The sequence below is a fragment of the Cebidichthys violaceus genome, unplaced genomic scaffold (assembly GCF_023349555.1).
Source record: "Cebidichthys violaceus isolate CVI_PGR_0920_01 unplaced genomic scaffold, fCebVio1.0.p SCAF_27, whole genome shotgun sequence".
Taxonomy (NCBI): domain Eukaryota; kingdom Metazoa; phylum Chordata; class Actinopteri; order Perciformes; family Stichaeidae; genus Cebidichthys; species Cebidichthys violaceus.
In genome coordinates, this window is record NW_027176450.1 from 1258140 (window position 1) to 1279443 (window position 21304).

Genomic DNA, 21304 nt, shown 5'->3' on the forward strand with positions numbered 1-21304 from the left:
AAGAAAATCAGATCAACATCAAATTTGTTCCACACAAATGTAAGAAGTTCATAATGCCAGTTCTCTAAGCTTTTGATGTTTCGGCGAAAGGCGTTGCCGTGGTAACGCAGTCTTCGCCGTGAAAAACGATGGTCATTTGGAGAGGTTAAAAAAGCTCGAAACACAAGCAAACTTGACACACAGATCACAAGGCCAAAATGTAGTTATATAATATGATTTTATTCAATCAGAGTGTTAAATCGGCTCAATAGCGCCCCCTACAAAATTTCGACGAAGCAGCCCTCGCAGTACGTTTCACATAGATTAACAAAATTTGGTAGGCACATGTATCACATGTGGACTTAAATAAAAGTCTCTTGGGGCCATGCCCTAAACCCAACCGGAAGTCAGCCATTTTGAATTTAGTCTGAATTTCTAGTGTCATTTTTGCAATTTCCAGGCGCTCTACTTTAACGAACTCCTCCCAGGGAATTAATCAGATCAACTTAGAATTTGGTCAGAACAATCTACAGACCTTTGTGATTAAAAGTTACTCAAAGCTTGTTGTTTCGTGAAATGCCGTTGCCGTGGCGACGCATTCCTCGCCATGAAAAACAAAAGTGTTTTTGAGGGGCTAAAAATACTCAAAACAAAATCAAACTTGTCACACACATTTAAAATCCTGAATGTAGTTATCTGATGTGATTTTAATGCTTCAGAGTGGCAACTCGGCTCGATAGCGCCCCCTACAATATTTCGACGATGCAGCCCTCGCAGTACATTTCACCTAGATGTATAACATTTGGTAAGCAGATGTATCACATGTGGATTTTAAAAAAAGTCTTAGGGGTTCATGCTCTAAACCCAACCGGAAGTCAGCCATTTCTAATTTTGTATGAATTTCTTGTGTATTTTTCCCATTTCCAGGTGCTGTACTACGAACTAGTCCTAGGTAATTAATCAGATCAGCTTAGAATTTGGTCAGAACAATCTAAAGACCTTTGTGATTAAAAGTTTAGAATTCATCAAACATGGACTTGGTGTAGCGGCCATTTTACATGGTTCGCCATCATCCATCAAGCTGTTGTAACTCAACTGTTCTTTGTCAAAACTGTCCCAAAGTTGACATGCTTGATTACTGTCATGATTTTAGGACATCTGCATGCCAATATTAACTCATAGTCATAGCGCCACCTACTGGCAACCACGGACGTAAGCAGGATTCTATAATTACAGCGGCCCGAACACTGATCTTAATAAAAGGGTTTGTGGACACACCATGAGAAAAAGACTTCTCTGATCTAAATATGTGCAAACTAAGATGCTTGGAGAGCAAAAGTTAGACAACAGTGGTTCTCAAACCATGTCAGTGGGCATTAGTATAAATGATCTGTCCAGAGCTTCTACTCGAGAATCAGAATAAATGTTGCAATGAATGCTTCACACTACAATCTAAAGTTAAAGTGTTAAATTAAAGTGTTCAAGTAAAAGCAAATTACACTGCTGTTCTGTTAACTTTCATGTGAGTCCAAATACAATCAGCAGGACACTGCACCCAGTAAACTGACAAGTCTGTTATGTTACAAACACTGAAGCGCATTCATGCACATTCATTTTCTTAATGATCTTAACAGGCTTACATTTATGATTGCATCGGAGTAAACTCAAAACATTTGAGGCATAATGCCTGGCAACATGATCTTGCTACGCTGCTGGTCGACGCAGAAATATCATCTAACTTGTGCACGCAGTGTATGATGGTCACAGAAATGCATGACCGCGTCAACCAGAGTCCTGCCGGTATCCTCGACGTGCGCGTAGTTGCGAGGGCCCGATCAATGCTGCTTGCAGCTTTAATTTCATCTGATATTTGATGTTTATGGTTAATTTGCAACCTCCTAGTTGTATACATCATGTATTTACTTGTTATATTTATGTAATTTAAGAACTAAACATACCTACATGGAAAAGTGAGCATGTGTAGTTCATGAAGCAATGCATAATGACAGTTGAAAAATAAAGAGATGTTTTGTTTATTTTTATTAAACATTATACATAATTGAACTACCTCACTGATTTATTTGTCACAGTTCAATCCTGAATTGAATGGTTCAACAGAAGAGGTCAAAGGGCTAAGATGAGAAGATATAATGTTGGTCCAATGCTGTGGTCCAAATAAAATTACTTCAGTTTTATTTCCATTGGGATTCAGAAAGTTTGGCCAATACACTTTCAATTTGTTTTCTAATCTCACAAGACAAGAGCAAAAAACACATTCATTGGTTCTCTTTTCTTCTTTGCCACCATGTTACCTGTCTCGTGTCCCCTCAGATTGATCTCTGGAGCTCCAGGGGGATGCAGACCGTCAGATTTGTTACTATTTTGAAAATAGTCAGCCTTAAGTTATCACTGATGGTGTTCATTTTAGTTCCACCTCAAAGCCAGATTTTAGGTTCTCGAATGCACAGAGGGCCCACAGAATTAGAAACATTTTATTTTCAAGAGAAAACCATTGTTAAAGATTCAATTGTTATTATATAGGGAACGGGAATAAATGACTAATCTAAATGTACATGCACAGAGTTAGACATACAGCTAAACAGGTAACAGCGCTAAACAACAATCATTTGACTTGTATATAACAATGTGAGACATCTTAGAAATGTGAGAGTAGTTGTGCTCTCCATGTTTCATTAATCATTTATCGAAAAGTTGATTCTTGCTGTATCCATGGATAAATTTATATTAAATCACCTGTAGTCAACTATTGTTGCTAACACACTCCCATCGGCCCAGATTTATTTATTTATATTCATTAATTTATTTTCTTCTAATGTTACACTGGTATGTGCTTGCATCATAGACTATATAAGAATGTCTTGCATACGGTCATTCTATTGCCTTGACTTTTATTTTGAAATAGTCTTACTTCCGGGTTACCTGTCGTGCTTTGCGTCTCTTTTTGAAGGGATTTATTTGACTTTGGTTCTTTCGTTTTTTCGTTTTTAGATTCAGACAACAAACGGAAATACGACTGTGCATTTTAGTCTTTTCGACTAAACAGTAAAGCGGACTATCAAAACGTACATGAATCATTGTGGGATGTTATTGGGAAAAACTACATCAACCACAATGCCCAGCCGACGATGACGTCGGAGAAACACACCTCCCACTGTGATTGGCTGCAGTGTTTTAACCCTCCTGCTGCATGGCTGAAGGTGAAGTGGGTGCAAGTGTGTGACTCTCATAGTCCAGAATGTCATCCAGTGGACTTTTAACCATGCGCACGCAGTTTTGTAAACGCCTGGTAAGTGATAGCGTGTAAAAATGATTTGTTTGGGTTCGTCTGTTTTATTGTTATGCTGCAGAGGAATGCTGTAGCGACAGTCTGGCTGTCTGTAAACACAAGGCCCTGGTGGTTCACTTAGAACAGCTCAGCTAACCTTTTTGTGTCGTCCTTGACCAAAGTAATTAAACAGCTTGAACACACCTGAGAACTCAAAGTGGCTCGAGCGCTGTAGTGTTCTAATGTCACAGTTTTTCTAAACGATGTTACAACAAAGTCTGCTTCTCTACAAACTAAAGATATTAACAATTAAAGCAACAATAGTAGCTAGCTTAACTGACTATATAAAAAAAATCCAAAGGGGGTCTTTTTAACGGGTGACAGCCAGGTATATGTTTGACCGACACGACACCAACCTTATAACAATTTTACTGTGTTACATCGTTTAACTTTGCTAACGCCAGCTGTTTGTGTGCGCCTTTGTTATTAGCATAGCTAACGTATTTCTCACGTTTCTCTCGCGTTACTTGCTTGGGTTCAAACTGAATTTGGCCCGGAATGATATCAAGGCGCTTCAGGTTGAACAGCAGACTTTACTGGAACGTGTGACGATGAGATAGATGCTTTATCCCCATCCTTGTCCTGCCATTGTAGGCTCACAGGTACCTCTCAAGAACCTACTCGTCTCGCCCTTCTCTCAATGTGAGTACAGTAACTTTTATAACCTCCTCACAATTCAATGTTAGGACTGCACACTTATAATGCAGACTTAATAATGCCTGGTTTCAGGAAGTTGTCATCGTCAGTGCAGTCCGCACTCCAATGGGGTCCTTCAGAGGCAGTCTGGCAGCGGTGCCAGCCACCAGACTGGGCTCCATCGCCATTAAGGGAGCCATAGACAAAGCAGGTGTGTTCAGATGGTTCACTTTGTTTGGAGAAAACTGTTTGCTTTCATTTAGGCCTTGTAGTAACATCAGCTGATTGTGTTCAGTGATATGTGTGTGCATGCATGGCTGAGCTAATACACCAGATGTAACAGATCAGCTGTATACATGAGTAGGTGGAGTGCTGCATTAAAGAGAAGATACCTCTGTGTATATTTAGTGAGTTGACTTTATGTTCCTGGTGTGAAGGAATCGCTCCTGAGGAGGTGAAGGAGGTCTACATGGGCAACGTGCTTCAGGCAGGGGAAGGCCAGGCCCCCACAAGACAAGCCTTGCTTGGAGCAGGTATGACTCTACCAGTATATTTTCACCTTCATTCTAAAGATTATCATCATGATATATATATCGTTGTCTAGATATGAAATGACCTATATCGGGAGAGAAGATTGTGACCATATCTCCCAGCCTTATCTGTGAGCAGCTAATTTACATTCATAACCTGAAAACTGCACTTCATTCACGCATGACCGAGGCTACGATGTATGAAAAAAAAAAAAGCTTGTAGCTCCAAGGTGACACAAGGTCTATCTCTTATATCGTTATTGATGTAAGAGATTACAGGAAGGTTGGAAGCTAACGTGACCTACGTATGAGAAACATTACAGCTCTGATTGACGGTTCACTCTGAAATATTATAATACTATTGTCAAATATGCAGTTCCCCTGTGCCAGACTGACATGCAAATTCATAACTGAGTGAAGGTCAAGATAATATTACTTTTATCTATTTATTTTAGGCTTGACCCTCAGCACTCCAGCAACCACCATCAACAAAGTCTGTGCCTCCGGAATGAAGTCCATCATGATGGCAGCTCAGAGTCTAATGTGTGGACACCAGGTAGCATTAGCATTGAATACACTCTCTCTTCTGCTCACTCGAGTGCAAATAAAAACATGAATCTGATCCCTGGCAAGATCCAGGAAAGCTTTGTTGTGACCAAAAACAAGTTTTGTTTGCACGTTGTTTACAGTATGGTCATCATAGACTACATATTTTTCAGTTCTTTGATAGAGTTGCTGTAATTAACAAATCCTGTCAAACGTAATGAGACACAGAGGAAGTGAACTTCTAATAACAATAGACTGTAGATGTTGCTGCATAACAGCATGTGGCTGTCTGTGTGATTTCAGGACGTGATGGTGGCGGGAGGCATGGAGAGCATGTCCAACGTACCTTATGTGATGTCCAGAGATACCCCGACATACGGAGGAGTGAGGATGGAAGACCTCATTGTCAAGGATGGACTCACTGACGTCTACAACAAATTCCACATGGTAACTATCAAGCTCCTGTTTAATATCACCATGTCATATATTTACATTTTTCTTGGAGATGATGTTTGAATGCATTGAAATTATATATAGTGAGAATAAAATTTCAAGTAAAATAGTCTATAAAGTGACTCTTGCTTCTGTAATTGGATGCAATTCTGGTTGAAAAGGAGGAGTTCGGTTTAGACCCGTTGGAATGGAATCCAATTCAAAAATTGTGTTTAAGTAAAGGAGGCCTATTTTATTTGTATTTTATTTGAATGGGAAGCCTTGTTCAAAACTCTGAAATATTGGTACAATTTATTAAAAAAAAAATTAAAGTGTGGATTTACCTTTTTTCTATATTTTTGCTTTTATTTATTTATATATTTACATGAGACATTTGTGAAAGGTGAAAATTAATCTTTACTTTAATTATCAGTTATATATTTTAAAATTTAAATTGATAATGTATATATCCTAATCATGCATTGGCATGTAGCTGCCACATAAATGTGTGTGGAGCAAAACATTTGTAATTTCCTGCATTGTGTGTTTACAGAGCATGAGGAGGAAGAGGATGTGTAATTTGGTCGGTTTCATGTTTGATCTGTTGATTTTGCTTTGGCCTCGCTACCTGTAACAGGGCAACTGTGCAGAGAACACAGCCAAGAACAGCAGCATCACCAGAGAGGAGCAGGACGCCTACGCCATTGGCTCGTACAGCCGCAGCAAAGCGGCGTACGAGTCCGGGGTGCTGGCCAAGGAGATCGTGCCAGTCAGCGTTCCCCAGAGAGGTACAGCGGGTTGGTCTAGGGCCGGTGAACGTTGGTCGTTTCATAATATAGCCAAGCTTATCTGATGTGGATATGGTTCTGCAGGCAAACCTGATGTGGTCGTGTCCGAGGATGAAGAGTGGAGGCGGGTCGACTTCAGCAAAGTTCTCAAACTGAAGGCTGTGTTCCAGAGAGAGAATGGTAACGATGCTGTTGTCATTACTTACTTCCACTTAGCATATTTTTAATTGTTGTGCTCATTTACAGAACCTTCCATCCTGTAGTGACTCATAATATAATAATAATAATACTACTACTACTACTACTACTACTACGCTTGGTATTGAAGTTGTACTCTCCTGCTGCAAATGCTCCTTGGAATGTAATCGCATGCTCTTGTAAATTCCAACCGTAAACATTTTTTTGGAGGGAAAAGTAATAATGGTAATCATTATTTATTTTAATGTGCATTTTGTTCTTTTCACCTGCTTCTCAGGCACAGTGACGGCGGCCAATGCCAGCACACTGAACGATGGAGCAGCTGCTCTCGTTTTAATGACAGCAGATGCTGCAAAGAGACTCAACGTCACTCCACTGGCCAGGATTGTCTGTAAGCCGCACACGCACACACTCCAACAAACTGAGCTTGGGACAATGTAAGATATCTCTAAAATTAGAAATACCTGTTAAAATTAAATAGTATAATATAGTCAAAATAAAACAGGCACTTGTTTGTGTGTTATTACCACATCATTAAACAGGACCTTTTTATTTGTCATAGTAATTATTACATTGCAAGATTGATAGGTAATGTTTTTTTCCATAGCTTTTGCTGATGCTGCTGTTGCTCCCATTGATTTCCCCATTGCTCCTGCATTCGCTGTACCAAAGGTGAGTACAGGTCAATGTAAATAGTAGGTTTTAGTAATATTTGGTCTGATCCGATGCTTAAATTGACCTACATGTTGATTGAATATGTATACTGACTGGCCTGTTTCAAACTTAACTATTGTACAAAATACGCTTAAGCTGTTGACATGAGTTGGATGAAAGTTTATCTGAGAGAATATGACTCTTGAAACTGATGTGATCTGATGAGAGAGATGATGTATCACTCTGAAGTTGTTTTTAGGGATTGGACAATATAGGATTTTAACAGATCACAATTAAAAACAATCAATAAGTTGACTGTGGTGAAATTCCATTATTAGGTAATCGGGTGGAGGTACAGTAGTGAAATAGAGCTGGATTACAGGAATTATGTAAGAAAGAATAAACTCGCACTATGTTCTTATTTTTTATCTTTATGCAGGAGGACTGTATGATTTATGATTACCTTGTTTACTATTGTTTTTTTTACTAAATATGTTCACAAAAAAAAGATGTATCCTATCTGTGATGCAATAAAAATGTTTGTTTCTTAACAAAATAGTAAGGTAAAGTGATTCCAGTATGTTTTAGTGCCATTTAAGAGTTTTAAGCATTTGTTTTAATGATTATCAGGATAATGTCATAAATTACAATTATTTTGGCCAGGATAATCGTGACTTATCGTCCCATGCCCAGTTGAGACTATAGAACACTTGTTATTCCTTCATAAACAATCTTATGTTCGGGTCTGGGAGAGAGTTCAGATACCAGCTGCCTACAACGGCCAGGTTAAATGTTGGCCTGCCATCTAATCACTCACATTAACGTTGATTACTGACGGCTGATAGGAACCAGAAACATTTGTCATCTGGTGACAGAAGTACAAACAGTCACTGCCAGACTGTTTGTACACTTTTCTTAATAAGAAAGAGAGGAGAGAGAACAGACTGCTTAGTGTCAGAGTTTAGCGACTCCGTGTATTTTAACAACCTGGGTGTCCGAAACACAATTGGCAAATGATCTTTAAAACGCGTACACTCACTGACATGTGGAGTGAATAGCTCCAATAGTTCAGTAATGACAGGATCGGAATTTGATCAACTTATTCCACCGATACATTATGAAATGCCCGGATCGGCTCCAATATGATCCTAAGGTTCGTCTGTGGACATCTTCAGCAATTCAGCTTTTTACAATTGTGTGTTTATTATAAATTTAATTTAGTCATCCCAGGAATTGATGGAACTGTTAGCACAGCAGTTACCCTGGGGGGGGGGGGGGCAGGCAGTGTCAGTGTTGGTCATCGTGTGTGTCATCCTGAACCATAGTGCTGTTATCCTACTACTTCCATTGTGTGTCTGTGTGTTTTCAGGTCCTGGATGCAGCAGGCCTGAAGAAGGAGGATATCACCATGTGGGAGATCAACGAGGCCTTCAGCGTGGTCGTGCTGGCCAACATCAAGATGTTGGACATCGACCCCGCAAAAGTCAACGTGAACGGGGGAGCCGTGTCACTGGGACACCCCATCGGGTAAGCAGCTGAGACTCACACTGACTGTGTGGGTGTGACCTGGAATGAGGAGAAAAGAACAAAAACACTACCAATTTGTTGTTGCTTATAATCGTGGAGTTTATTTCCTGCCAAAACTTAAACAAACAAAACCATCGCCCTAGGATTCACTAACAAACGTGTGGTTTGCAAATACAAAACTCCTTCAACAAACTAATGATTGTTTATTCAAATACTATACAAAACATACTCATCAAACAAATGCACAATATCTTTTAGTCACAATTCAAGATTGAAGACTTTTCTGTTTACTGCTGCCTTTAATTGAACCAGATTCAAGGATATTAATCAATTTTCTGCATTTTACTACTGTATTTTATTTCTTACACAGCTTTTTAGTGTTTTAGTGACTGTTTTTAATGTTTCTTAATTGTTTTGATGCTTTTAACGGTTTTATGTGAAGCACTTTGAATTGCCTTGTTGAAATGTGCTATACAAATAAACTTGCCTTGCCACTTAGCTTTTTCAGGAAGAACAGAGCTGAAATGAGGAACAAGGTGTTGGACATATTTCCTCCGTATATTCCTTCCCCTTGACGTGGAAACAGATTTTTGTTCTGCTATTTTTTTTAAATCTGATCCAGTCGAGTAAGAGACAAAAGTTCAGACAAATTATCCAAACCATTACCCTTTACAAAAAGTATACTTGCATTTCAGGCCCATTTTCAAACGTAGCCCAGAACACTATGGGCGCTTGTTTTTAATGTTTCAACTGAGTAGTTTGTTGTTGTTTTTTTAGGAGAGCAGTGAAGTAGCATTGTACTTGTACTAAACTCTAATGGCTGTATGACTTCATACATATTTTACCACAACTCTCATTTTTGCCTCAGAATTACCTTCAGCTTATTTCAGTGTTCATACTTTCCAGGGTGAATTGTAATTGCAATATATACAGTGGGTACGGAAAGTATTCAGACCCCTTTAAATTTTTCACTCTTTGTTTCATTGCAGCCATTTGCTAAAATCGAAAAAGTTCATTTTATTTCTCATTAATGTACACTCAGCACCCCATCTTGACAGAAAAAAACAGAAATGTAGAAATTTTTGCAAATTTATTCAAAAAGAAAAACTGAAATATCACATGGTCATAAGTATTCAGACCCTTTGCTGTGACACTCATATTTAACTCGCATGCTGTTCATTTCTTCTGAACCTCCTTGAGATGGTTCTCATCTCAAGGAGAGGAGAACCATCTCAAGGAGGTTTGGCTGCCAGCCAAGGAGGTTTGGCTGGACCTGGCCGTCCAGCCAAACTGAGCAATCGTGGGAGAAGAGCCTTGGTGAGAGAGGTAAAGAAGAACCCAAAGATCACTGTGGCTGAGCTCCAGAGATGCAGTAGGGAGATGGGAGAAAGTTCCACAAAGTCAACTATCACTGCAGCCCTCCACCAGTCGGGGCTTTATGGCAGAGTGGCCCGACGGAAGCCTCTCCTCAGTGCAAGACATATGAAAGCCTGCATAGAGTTTGCCAAAAAACACATGAAGGACTCCCAGACTGAGAAATAAGATTCTCTGGTCTGATGAGACGAAGATTGAACTTTTTGGCGTTAATTCTAAGCGGTATGTGTGGAGAAAACCAGGCACTGCTCATCACCTGCCCAATACAATCCCAGCAGTGAAACATGGTGGTGGCAGCATCATGCTATGGGGGTGTTTTTCAGCTGCAGGGACAGGACGACTGGTTGCAATTGAAGGAAAGATGAATGCGGCCAAGTACAGAGATATCCTGGAAGAAAACCTCTTCCAGAGTGCTCAGGACCTCAGACTGGGCCGAAGGTTCACCTTCCAACAAGACAATGACCCTAAGCACACAGCTAAAATAACAAAGGAGTGGCTTCGGAACAACTCTGTGACCTTTCTTGACTGGCCCAGCCAGAGCCCTGACCTAAACCCAATTGAGCATCTCTGGAGAGACCTGAAAATGGCTGTCCACCAACGTTCACCATCCAACCTGACGGAACTGGAGAGGATCTGCAAGGAAGAATGGCAGAGGATCCCCAAATCCAGGTGTGAAAAACTTGTTGCATCATTCCCAAGAAGACTCATGGCTGTACTAGCTCAAAAGGGTGCTTCTACTCAATACTGAGCAAAGGGTCTGAATACTTATGACCATGGGATATTTCAGTTTTTCTTTTTTAATAAATTTGCAAAAATTTCTACATTTCTGTTTTTTTTCTGTCAAGATGGGGTGCTGAGTGTACATTAATGAGAAATAAAATGAACTTTTTCGATTTTAGCAAATGGCTGCAATGTAACAAAGAGTGAAAAATGTAAAGGGGTCTGAATACTTTCCGTACCCACTGTAAATGTGTATAGAGAAAATGTTATGATCACTGATACGGTATTTACTCTTTCTGCTGTCAGGATGTCTGGGGCGAGAATCGTGGGTCACATGGTGCACAACCTGAAGTCAGGCCAGTATGGACTGGCAGGTATCTGCAATGGAGGTGGTGGAGCGTCATCTATCCTGATCCAGAAGTTGTAGGAAACTTGAGGAACTTCTCTCTCCCTGAAACACTCTGTGTTAAACTGTGTTCACTAGCTGTCCACTCCAAATGGCCAAGGCATCTGTACACTCTTTTTACTGTGAAGAATGCTTCTGTTACAACTGTAGTGCCAGTGGCCTTGCCCAAGTAGCAAAGTAGTACTCGATACATGACTGTAGTGTTTGAAACACTCCTTTGTTCGATGAAACAAATTTGATTAATATTTAACTCTGAATGAAATGGTTAAATAAAGTTTTTATGAAACCACTTTTGTGTTATTGATCTTCTCTGATTAAAAGTTTGACCTGCATTAACTCAAGTTTCACAACATTACATTGTTTTGTTTTAATATTAAAAGTTATACTACACTAAAATATAGTTGACCACTAGATGTTGCTATTTTCTTAGTAATAAGTGCACTTGTACAGAGAGTACAACAGAGTACAGAGAGTAACTGGTCAGAGCTGAATTCTTTGTTGCTTATAATCGTGGAGTTTATTTCCTGCCAAAACTTAAACAAACAAAACCATCGCCCTAGGATTCACTAACAAACGTGTTGTTTGCAAATACAAAACTCCTTCAACAAACTAATGCATTTTGTTTATTTAAATACTATACAAAACATACTCATCAAACAAATGCACAATATTTTTTTAGTCACAATTAATTTCACAGGTCCTCAAATTTCATGGTAAATAGGCGATAATGAGCAAGTAACACATTTGAAATTACTCCAAACATTATTTAATAATTCAGCTTTTTCCTAATATGCAGGCAATAAATAGCTTTTTTCTTTTTATCTCAAGGTCTGCAGTTTCCTTGTGCTTGGGTAACAATTAACTTCCTTAAAAATATCTTTAAAGTGTATTGAAAATCTCCCCAACACTATTTAAGAATTATGTTCCAGTTTCTTAATGGTACTGGGTTTTTTTCACAATCCCCCACACGCTTAAATTGTATGTGCAAATGAAACACTTAAAACAATTAGATTAGCTACCAACACCTTTTTTCACACATTACAGATTTGTTGGACACTTTTTGCAAAAACCCTAAAGAAGTCTATCTATAAAGCAACGTGTTTTTGTGACCCACATATTTACATCTAATTTAGACCATTTCCTTGGACAGTGAGGGAAGTGATGGGAGATAATGATTCATTTTAGATCACCCCCCCCCCATATGCACTTTAAATGCAATATGTTAAAGTATCCTTTGTTTGAGGTGATGTCACTCGGATGGTATTTCTGTTCAGTCTCTTACTGGACGTCTCTGGTCCTTCATTCCTTCCAGTTCCTGTCAGTTAACGCAGTCAAATGTTGAGTTAAATATTAACAGGGTCTGAAAGTCCTTCGGCCAAAAGTATTTTTAAGCCCACTCACCCGTTTGTTTGGACGTTACTGATTAAACTGTCATTTCTCGTTTGGTGGATTGGACAATAGCAAAGTCTTTTATGCCTTTTCCACTTAACTTAAACCTTTGTTTTTTGTCCTATAGGGCCCTATCTTAATGATAAGATAAACAGTGTGACTTTTCCTCTGTCACACTGTTTATATTGTATATATATATATATATATATATATATATATATATATATATATATATATATATATATATATATATATATATATATATATACATGTTACATGACATGTTTACTATTTTCACTTTTTCAAGAAATTGCACTTTATCGTGGGACTTATGGAACATTTGAATTTCTGTGCAGTTTTAGTTTGAAAAACCACATTCAACCAACCACGTTCTAGTTTTTTTATTGAATGTCTGTAATTTTAATAGAAATTCTGCAAGGTTTCCTGCATCAAAATTAGATTTTTGTACAGACTAATTTCCAACTGTTGCGTGAAATCAGAAGGGTTTCGAGGAGGTAATGTCATTGGTGCATATCACACAGCATGGTATTGAGTTCCTAAATTAGGTTTTCCCTGTCACAAATCAATGGACGGCCAAACGCTGGACGAACACGGTTCTCCGCTCATTAATCTCACTCTCAGTTTATTTCAAAGCCTGGCTGGACAGAAGATAATGAGTATCGGTGCTGGCCTTCATCAATACCTGCTGTTTGCCCGTGACAGTTTTTTTTGAGGTGTTGCGTATAGAGCGAGCGGCGCACAACAGGCTGTGCACGCAGTGGGCAGGGTGTGGTCGTGGCTGTTGATTATTTGGAGGAATGGGGGGGGGGGCTTGAGAGAGAGAGAGAGAGAGAGAGAGAGAGAGAGAGAGAGAGAGAGAGAGAGAGAGAGAGAGAGAGAGAGAGAGAGAGAGAGAGAGAGAGAGGAGAGGGAGAGGGAGAGAGAGAGAGGAGAGAGAGAGAGAGAGTGGGGAGACAGACAGAGTCAGTATGCTGAAAGAATTTGTGGAAATTTCAAGGTAGGTGGAAATCTGGTGAACAATATGGATAAAGCGTTTTTGAAATTGTGTTTTTGAAATTTTGAGCAGTTCTTTCTTTAAAACCTTGGAATTACCAGTGTTTTGGAGGAAATTAGTATATATCTGATATATATCTTTGTTATGTTCTTTCTTGTGACCTTACATTTTAATGAGCAAGTTTTTCAATGTAATGGTTTTGTTTTCTGAAAATTGCTGTAATTTATGCTCCAGTTTAGTCATAAGGTGAGTTATGTTGACTACTATACTCGTGACCAGTTCTTGCTTTGTAACCTTTTTAAGGTTCCACAGTCTCCCTCCCCAGGCAGTGCAACCAGTTCCATTATGAATGATAATCAGGTAAGTTCAGTTTCATAGCAAAAGACAATATTTCCATTGTTTTCATATATTTTGAACAGTTTACTCCTTATTTCACACCACTGATCACCATATCTTCTAATGTGAAATGATTGATTGTTTTGAGTAAATCCAGATCACCTTGTGTTATCTATAGAATATGTTTTTATTCCCATTTTCTGTATCTCCAGGCAAATGGTCCCACCTATGACAACGTAGGTTTCCAGCATGAGGAAGGGAGACCCCCTCCTAGTGCCCCACAGCAGGGTATATACCCTCACCTCCCACAAGTGACCCCCAGCTACGTGGCTGTGTCTCCCAAAACCATCAACACCCACCACACCGTGACTCCTGGAACGCTGCATAACACGGGACGAAAGACAGGTACAAAAAACAGATGACTCATGTTGTGTCACAAGCCTTTTATGAAGCGATACCGTGTGGAATACAAAAGCGGTTCCAGGCAGTCAGAAGGCAAATATCCAGAACAAAAGCATCTCATTTAATAATTAACTTATTTTTATTCATACTTTAGAAACAGAAGGTCTGCCTTACTTAAAGCTTGACTATATAACATATTCTTCCTTTTACATATGAAAGGTTGAATTCATGAGCAATCAAACAAAGTGCTGCAGTCTTATGAACGCAGCTATAATAGGTGATGTGAGAAATATCATTGCTAATTGCTCATTTTATGACTTCCCTAGTTGTGACGTTGTGCTCTATTATTGTGCTGCTGTTTTATAATAGACAGAACTATTATTCCATAACCACAGTGTCTGTTGTTTAGAAAAAGTAAATGATTGGGATGGGGAAGGCAGTGGGACCTCATGGTTCACTATTTAAACAAAAAAAAAGTTCACTCAGTAGAATGCATGTCTCTCTAAGGTGTGTCCTCATCTCCCCTCCCATGTCACTTGCAGAGCCTATTGCCCGGTTAAGAGGGGTAAGGAGTCAGCAGTCAACGACTCAATAAAACACACAATAGGTTTTTCAAAAAGTATCAATCACCACAACCGCGAGAGGTCCTTGAGCATATAGTCATGCAAAGGAAATATTAGTCTAATCAGTCCAGCAGTAGACGGACAGTAGTAGCCGTGGACGGACAGACAGATACACACACTCACGGCCGAACGCATGATCTCCCCGCAGGCCTCCCCAGCTTTGCTGAAATTTTCAATGGACCCTCTCCTTGACTGGGAAAACAACTCCAACCCCCTACCATGTCTGCTTTATGTAAATGGAACAATCATATTTACATAATCCACTAAAGTTTGCATTCAAAATGATGGCAAACATAGAATAGTTATAAGAAAATATCAAAGACCAAACCCTGCTCTTTCAAAATTATGCTGTACTCTCTCTTTAGTTTGTTATTAGGCTGCTATGATTACTTCTCTTTTAATCATAATTTTATACTTTTATGAAGGTGTTATAGTTTTGAAACATAAAGACATTTATGGAAAGTTATAGGACAATACAGTAGATTTAAAAGAAAGCAATTTAGCATCAACACAAAGCCCTCCAGCCCTCCAAGTTGTCGTCATATAATTTATATTCTTCATAAACATTATGCAGCTAGAAGAAGCTTCACTCAGTTAGTTTTGTGTTATAAGGCTTAAACTGTATTTTAGATCTACAGTAGGTTTAGTTTTTGTTTCTGCTAAGACCTGTTTGAACGTGCAACATTATTCAAATCTTGAGGAGCATGCAATTTGTATATTTTTTTTACTTAATCAGTGTCATCCCAACATTTTTGTTTGTCTTGCATTGCAGGAACAAAGAAATGTCAGGGGAAATATATCCTGTGTGTATCCCTGTCTGTGCTTCTCATCCTGGCAATTGTCGGCCTCTTGCTCTGGTATTTCTGTAAGTTCATTCGAAGATATTTGTAGCCGCATAAAATGTTTTTTGTCATTGCGTGAGTTTGATTTCCTGTGTGCTGTACGCTGTACATGTGTGTTTGCAGTGTACTACCAATGTTTAATGGCGAAGTCGTGTGGAAGTGGCGGGAAGTGTTTGAGCCCCTCCCAGTGGTGCGACGGTGTAAAGGACTGTACTCACGGAGAGGATGAATCTCAGTGCTGTGAGACGTTAACATCAGCACCTACACATGCACACATACATTCAGTCAATGGACGCCATGGTGGCTAAAAAGCGGTGTCCTGTCTGCTTCACAGTTCGCCTCCACGGGACCAACTTCCTGCTGGAGGGTTACTCATCAGAGAGGCAGACGTGGATGCCGGTGTGTGCTGATAAATGGAACAACAACTATGGGAGAGCTGTGTGTGAGCACATGGGGTACAAGAGGTGCTGATGGTCTTCTTCACCACTGTTCACACCCCGTTCTGCAGAGTCTAACTGCTGCACAACACACACAGCATGACGTTTTGCAATTAATTTGCTACTGGTATCTTTGAATTTCCATGCTAAAATATCAAGCACTCATTGTTCATATTGTATTCTTGTCAGAAAGGAAAAGCCACTGAAACTATTTGTCGACTGTCTGTGTCACATGAAGCTAACAATTACCGTTGAAAAACAAAATTATTTTCAGAATAACAGCAACCTAAAGCAAAGAGGCCCACATATTATGTTTTAAGGAGCACTTGAAGTCCATGTGAGGAACTTTTAACTGCTGGTGAAACAGTCTGTTGGATACTGATGACTCTATATGAGCTACATAAGTAAACAAGACCATCAGAGAGAAGATTGGCTATTTCTATTCTTTATGCTTGTCATCGGTCGAATTCCTTGCAAAATCAGACAAAATCATGAATGTTCACCAGAAAACTCCAGCGGGGCCTCCGGCAGCTCCTTGACCTGCAGTCGGAGCTCCGGCAGGAGGAGGAGAGCTCAGTGCCCGGCAGCAGTGGCTCCTCCTCCGGCCAGGAGCAGAGCTTCCCCTCGCTGCTCTGCAGGTCCCCTCTGGGAGCCGACACCATGCTGCTGGAGACCCAGGCCGTATTGCTGGGCCCGCTGGAGGGAAGGGAGGCACAACAGACTGTCAGCCCAAAATAAATCAGCACAAAATAAAAGTTCCTCTTAGTCATTTTAAAGAATGAAGTGCCTTCACTGATTCAGTAAAAAAATGAAAAATATTGTGCAGATTATCATATTTTTTATAGCTGCAGTCTGGGAGGAACCTCCGTCATATCAACAACACATGACTTGACTGATATCTAAACTTTTTTTAAAGTTTGTTGATCTTCCCTCGCTGATCACATGTTTGTCCATCCCACAGGCAGGATTATGTGTCCTCCACCCAAACCAGTGCAGGTTATTTGGCCTCGAAGGGATATATGAAGCTGAAGCCTGAAAGTAACCATGGATCACATATACAGTCCCAGCTCTCATACAGGTATAACACCCCACTTATCACTGCATACTGTATTTACCCTATGCACAGTATAAACTGAATCAGTCTTACTCCACATAAATAAGTGTCGATTTTTTTGTCTTGAATATCAATTTCTGTCATCCTTTCCTTTGCAGCCTTCTTTGCTTCGACACAGCAGTCAAGCTTAAATGTATTGGTAAGATATTGCTTTACTTTGGAAATAACTACAGCACTGAAATATGTAGGAATTTAGGTGACAAGACCAAAGTTCTGAAAATGGGATTTAGCCATCCAGACAGTGGTACTTCCTCTGGATAAAGGGACCAAAAATAACTTGAACTTCACCTTAAAAGTTTATTTTTTTGTAGTTAAATCGAGCTCTGTTTCTCCCCCCCTCAGAATGCGGAGTAAGTTCAGCAGCCCCCAGTGCTCGCATTGTGGGTGGTACACAGGCAGCAGAAGGGGCCTGGCCGTGGCAGGTCAGTCTCCAGATCAACCATCAACACATTTGCGGAGGCTCCATCATCAGCCCTTACTGGATCCTATCGGCCGCACACTGCTTCCAAATGTGAGAGCCTAGTCTTTACGCCATTTAAGGTCCCTTCATATACTTTGCATTTTGTTGTTATTTATTTAATTATTTTTTACTTTCTTACGATATATTTTTCCCTATCTCTGACTGTTTTTGACCTCTTGGCAGGTACTCTAATCCTGAAATGTGGAAGGTACAGTCAGGCGACGTTAGCTTGCGTCAGATGCTCTTCAGCACTGGCAAAACAGTTAACAAAATGATCCGTCATGAAAAGTTCGACACGCAAACTAACGACAATGACATTGCTCTCCTGAAACTTGATGTGCCTCTTGAAATCACAAGTGAGTATTTGCAAGCAAAAGTTATATTTCACCATTTGAAAGATCATTTCTTCATTGGTAACGACAAATATTTAAGACATGTTTGTGTCTCAGGAACAGTGAAGCCAGTGTGTCTCCCCAACACTGGCGTGGACCTCTCTGCTGGACATCAAGCCTGGATCACAGGATGGGGAGCACTGCGCTCATCTGGTGTATATATTTTCCAACTTCCCATGAGTAGTTTTCTGAACTTTTCACTCCTCCTCTCTAGATTATTTGTCCAAAAGGCCTCAGGGGCCCTTTTTTTAAAGGCTGAAAGTCCAAGTAAGGGAACAATGCTTTTCAAATTCTTGACTGAGCTAACTGTGTGTGGTAATCATTGATATTTCTCAGGACCAACCCCGGACAGACTAAATCAGGCCCAAGTGGCCATCTACAGCAGAGAGACCTGTAACACCGCTCAGGTGTTAGATGGAAAAATCACTGAGACCATGATCTGTGCTGGCAAGCTGCAGGGAGGAGTCGACACATGTCAGGTTAGTCTGAGTTCGTTCTCTCTGTCACTTCAACACACACAAACACACTGACCTGAGATATGGGTCTCCTGCAGGGTGACAGTGGAGGGCCCCTGGTGGTCAAGGAGGGAGATGTATGGTGGCTGGCAGGGGACACTAGCTGGGGGATCGGATGTGCTTTGAGGAACAAGCCAGGAGTCTACGGCAATGTCACCTACTTTATCAACTGGATATATGAACAAATGCAGGTACGGTATGTTTATGCTATGGAGATGTAATTCTCTGTATTCTGTACAAATGTGATTATAATTGCTCAAATTAATTGTTGCTTTTGAGGAATTAACTTGACTTACTTGACGCCTCGCAGTCGCTCCACCCAACCAGTCAAGTTGCACCTTACATCTGCATCCGTCCAAAATCCATTCATCATTTTATCCTTTTAGACATTCATATGAAATCGTCTTAATTAACATATGCATTCTTGAGTTATGGCCACAAATGTGTTATGCGGAGTCACAAACCTTCAAATTCTAATCAGTTCATCCTTGAGTTCAGGTGGATGTTTGATGTGATGAAATTCCCCCAGGGCGTTCCTTAGAGATCACATTCACGAGAACAGGACAGATTTAAGGTCACATTGACCTTTGACCTCTAAAATCAAATTAATTCATCCCAGGTGTGACCGTTCAGGTTTGAAAAGTGACGCCAATGCAGAAGTGCCTTAAACTTGCATTCATACTGGCCATCATTTGGTGACTCCTGTGGTTGCAATTTCCTTTATTACCTCAGTAAACATGAGTTTATGGCCTCAATCACTACTTTCAAGTCTTATTCAATAAAGCATGATTTTAGTAAATGATGGTCCATTTAGAGTCAAATAGACCATAAAGCAGGGTATACTTTAGGGCGGGGCTACATTGTGATTGACAGGTCGCTGCCACGGCGATGAAAGTTAGCTGTGCTTTGCGTCTTAGAACTTTTTTTTTATTTTAAGTAAGAGTAAGTTAATTGTAATCTTTCGGTCGCTGAAGAATGTCTTATCAAGCGTTCAGTTGAACTTAGCTCCACCCTCTCCTGTCACTTCTAGTTGCAAATAAACAAGATGGCGACGGCAAAAACACTGAACTAGAGGCTTCAAAACTGTAGACCACAAACTAATAGGTGATGTTACAATGGTTTATCCTTGAATCCAAGTGGAACTTTGTGCCAAATTTGATTAAAATTATGAGATATCCCTTTCACAGGAATGGACTGGACGGACAACACAAACACTTATTATGCCTTATTCTTGTCAACAAGTTCATATTTTTAATTCTATATATTTTTGTATCTACACAGAATGAGTGACCGAGTTCTCGGTGAACCCGAAGAGGAACCTCTTTCATTAATCAGCGGTACTTCCTCTATCACACACCTTGCACTTTAAATCTGAAGCTCCGAGGGAACTTATTGATCAGAAAGATTTTCGTGAAAAAAAAAAAAAAAGGCTGTACAAACAAAATTGTATCATTTCATTATTTTTATACACTTGTTATTAGTACAGATTGAATGTTTGTATTTGAATATAAATCAAGCTATTTATTTGTTTTAATAAAACTAATTTTGCACAAAGGGCAGAGTTTCTATTGGACATTGTGTCACAAATGTCCTGTAGACAGAGATAGTTGAACACATAGGCACACTCAAACTACTCTACACATATCCAAATCTCCATCTGCAAGATGGTTAAAGAAATACTTCATCTTTGACACAAATATTTCATCGTGTGTTACCTTGAGCTCTTGAAGAATTGTTTTCTCCCACGCCTCCATAGTGAACGAAGAATACGAACACTGAGTAAATCTTTGATGAATTGAAGTATATTTACAGTAACAGCAAGACTATATAAAAAAAATGCACATGCATTTTCACTATTATAGTCACGTCCTCCATTACCATGGTAGAGAAAGTGTTTTAAATAGTACGATTGTGGCAAAAATTATGTTTGGGAAGTGAGCATACAGCTGGTAATATGATAGTTGGCATGCCAGAAATGCAAAGTTTTATTCAAGAATTCAAGGTAACACAGGGTGAGTAATTTGATATACAAATGGTCCTTTTGTGGATGAAGTGCTCCTTTAAACCCTACTTTAATCCGTGCATCCACCTGTTGGTTCTCACCTCAGTACTGTGCCGTCTGCATGAAGAGGAGTGCTGAGGAAGAACAAACTCTCACTCTCAGTCTTTGAACATAGTCATGGCCGGATGTAATTCACTTTGTGTGCTTTATATTTACAACTTAATGACATGGGCATGCCTTGTGCTTCACTACAACAATACTTGCAGATACAGTAGGTCACTGCGTCATGGACAATTAACACTGAGGCATGCATGAGTCTGCTATCGCTATCTACATGTGATATTTCATTAAAAGTTATCTGCGGACACCCGACACTTTTGAGACAGGATTATCCTCAAACTATTTCCTCAATCTGTCTTAAGTAAAGCCCTATATGTCAACTGTCTTTTTTAAATTTTGTGTGACATCTGTAGGTCATACCGAGCTCTAAAACCAAACCTTTGAGTTCAGTTCGTGGCTCCTAAATATTTAGCATTTATTCCTTTTTGGACACATTTTTAAAAAAGCAGCTGAAGATGTACTTTCAGACTACCTTTGCTTACTTTATTTTCAATATTTCAATCATGCTGTTTGTTTTTCTA

At 39.7% G+C, this 21304-nt stretch overlaps 2 protein-coding genes across 2 annotated transcripts; both read left to right on the top strand.

Annotated features, from left to right (window-relative positions):
• Positions 1-3172: 3172 nt before the first annotated feature.
• Positions 3173-11425, top strand: acat1 (acetyl-CoA acetyltransferase 1). The gene is made up of 12 exons (XM_068721297.1): positions 3173-3286; positions 3920-3967; positions 4055-4172; positions 4399-4494; positions 4947-5047; positions 5341-5484; positions 6107-6257; positions 6342-6437; positions 6733-6846; positions 7063-7127; positions 8479-8636; positions 11037-11425. The coding sequence occupies exons 1-12, from the start codon at positions 3236-3238 to the stop codon at positions 11155-11157; spliced, it is 1263 nt and encodes a 420-aa protein (XP_068577398.1). The 5' UTR covers positions 3173-3235; the 3' UTR covers positions 11158-11425.
• A 2030-nt stretch (positions 11426-13455) lies between these two features.
• tmprss2 (transmembrane serine protease 2) lies at positions 13456-21035 on the top strand. The gene is made up of 14 exons (XM_068721444.1): positions 13456-13543; positions 13844-13900; positions 14089-14281; positions 15674-15766; positions 15867-15983; positions 16078-16207; positions 17142-17258; positions 17393-17433; positions 17637-17805; positions 17938-18110; positions 18204-18299; positions 18483-18625; positions 18700-18852; positions 19943-21035. The coding sequence occupies exons 2-14, from the start codon at positions 13886-13888 to the stop codon at positions 19949-19951; spliced, it is 1449 nt and encodes a 482-aa protein (XP_068577545.1). The 5' UTR covers positions 13456-13543; positions 13844-13885; the 3' UTR covers positions 19952-21035.
• The last annotated feature ends 269 nt before the right edge of the window (positions 21036-21304 follow it).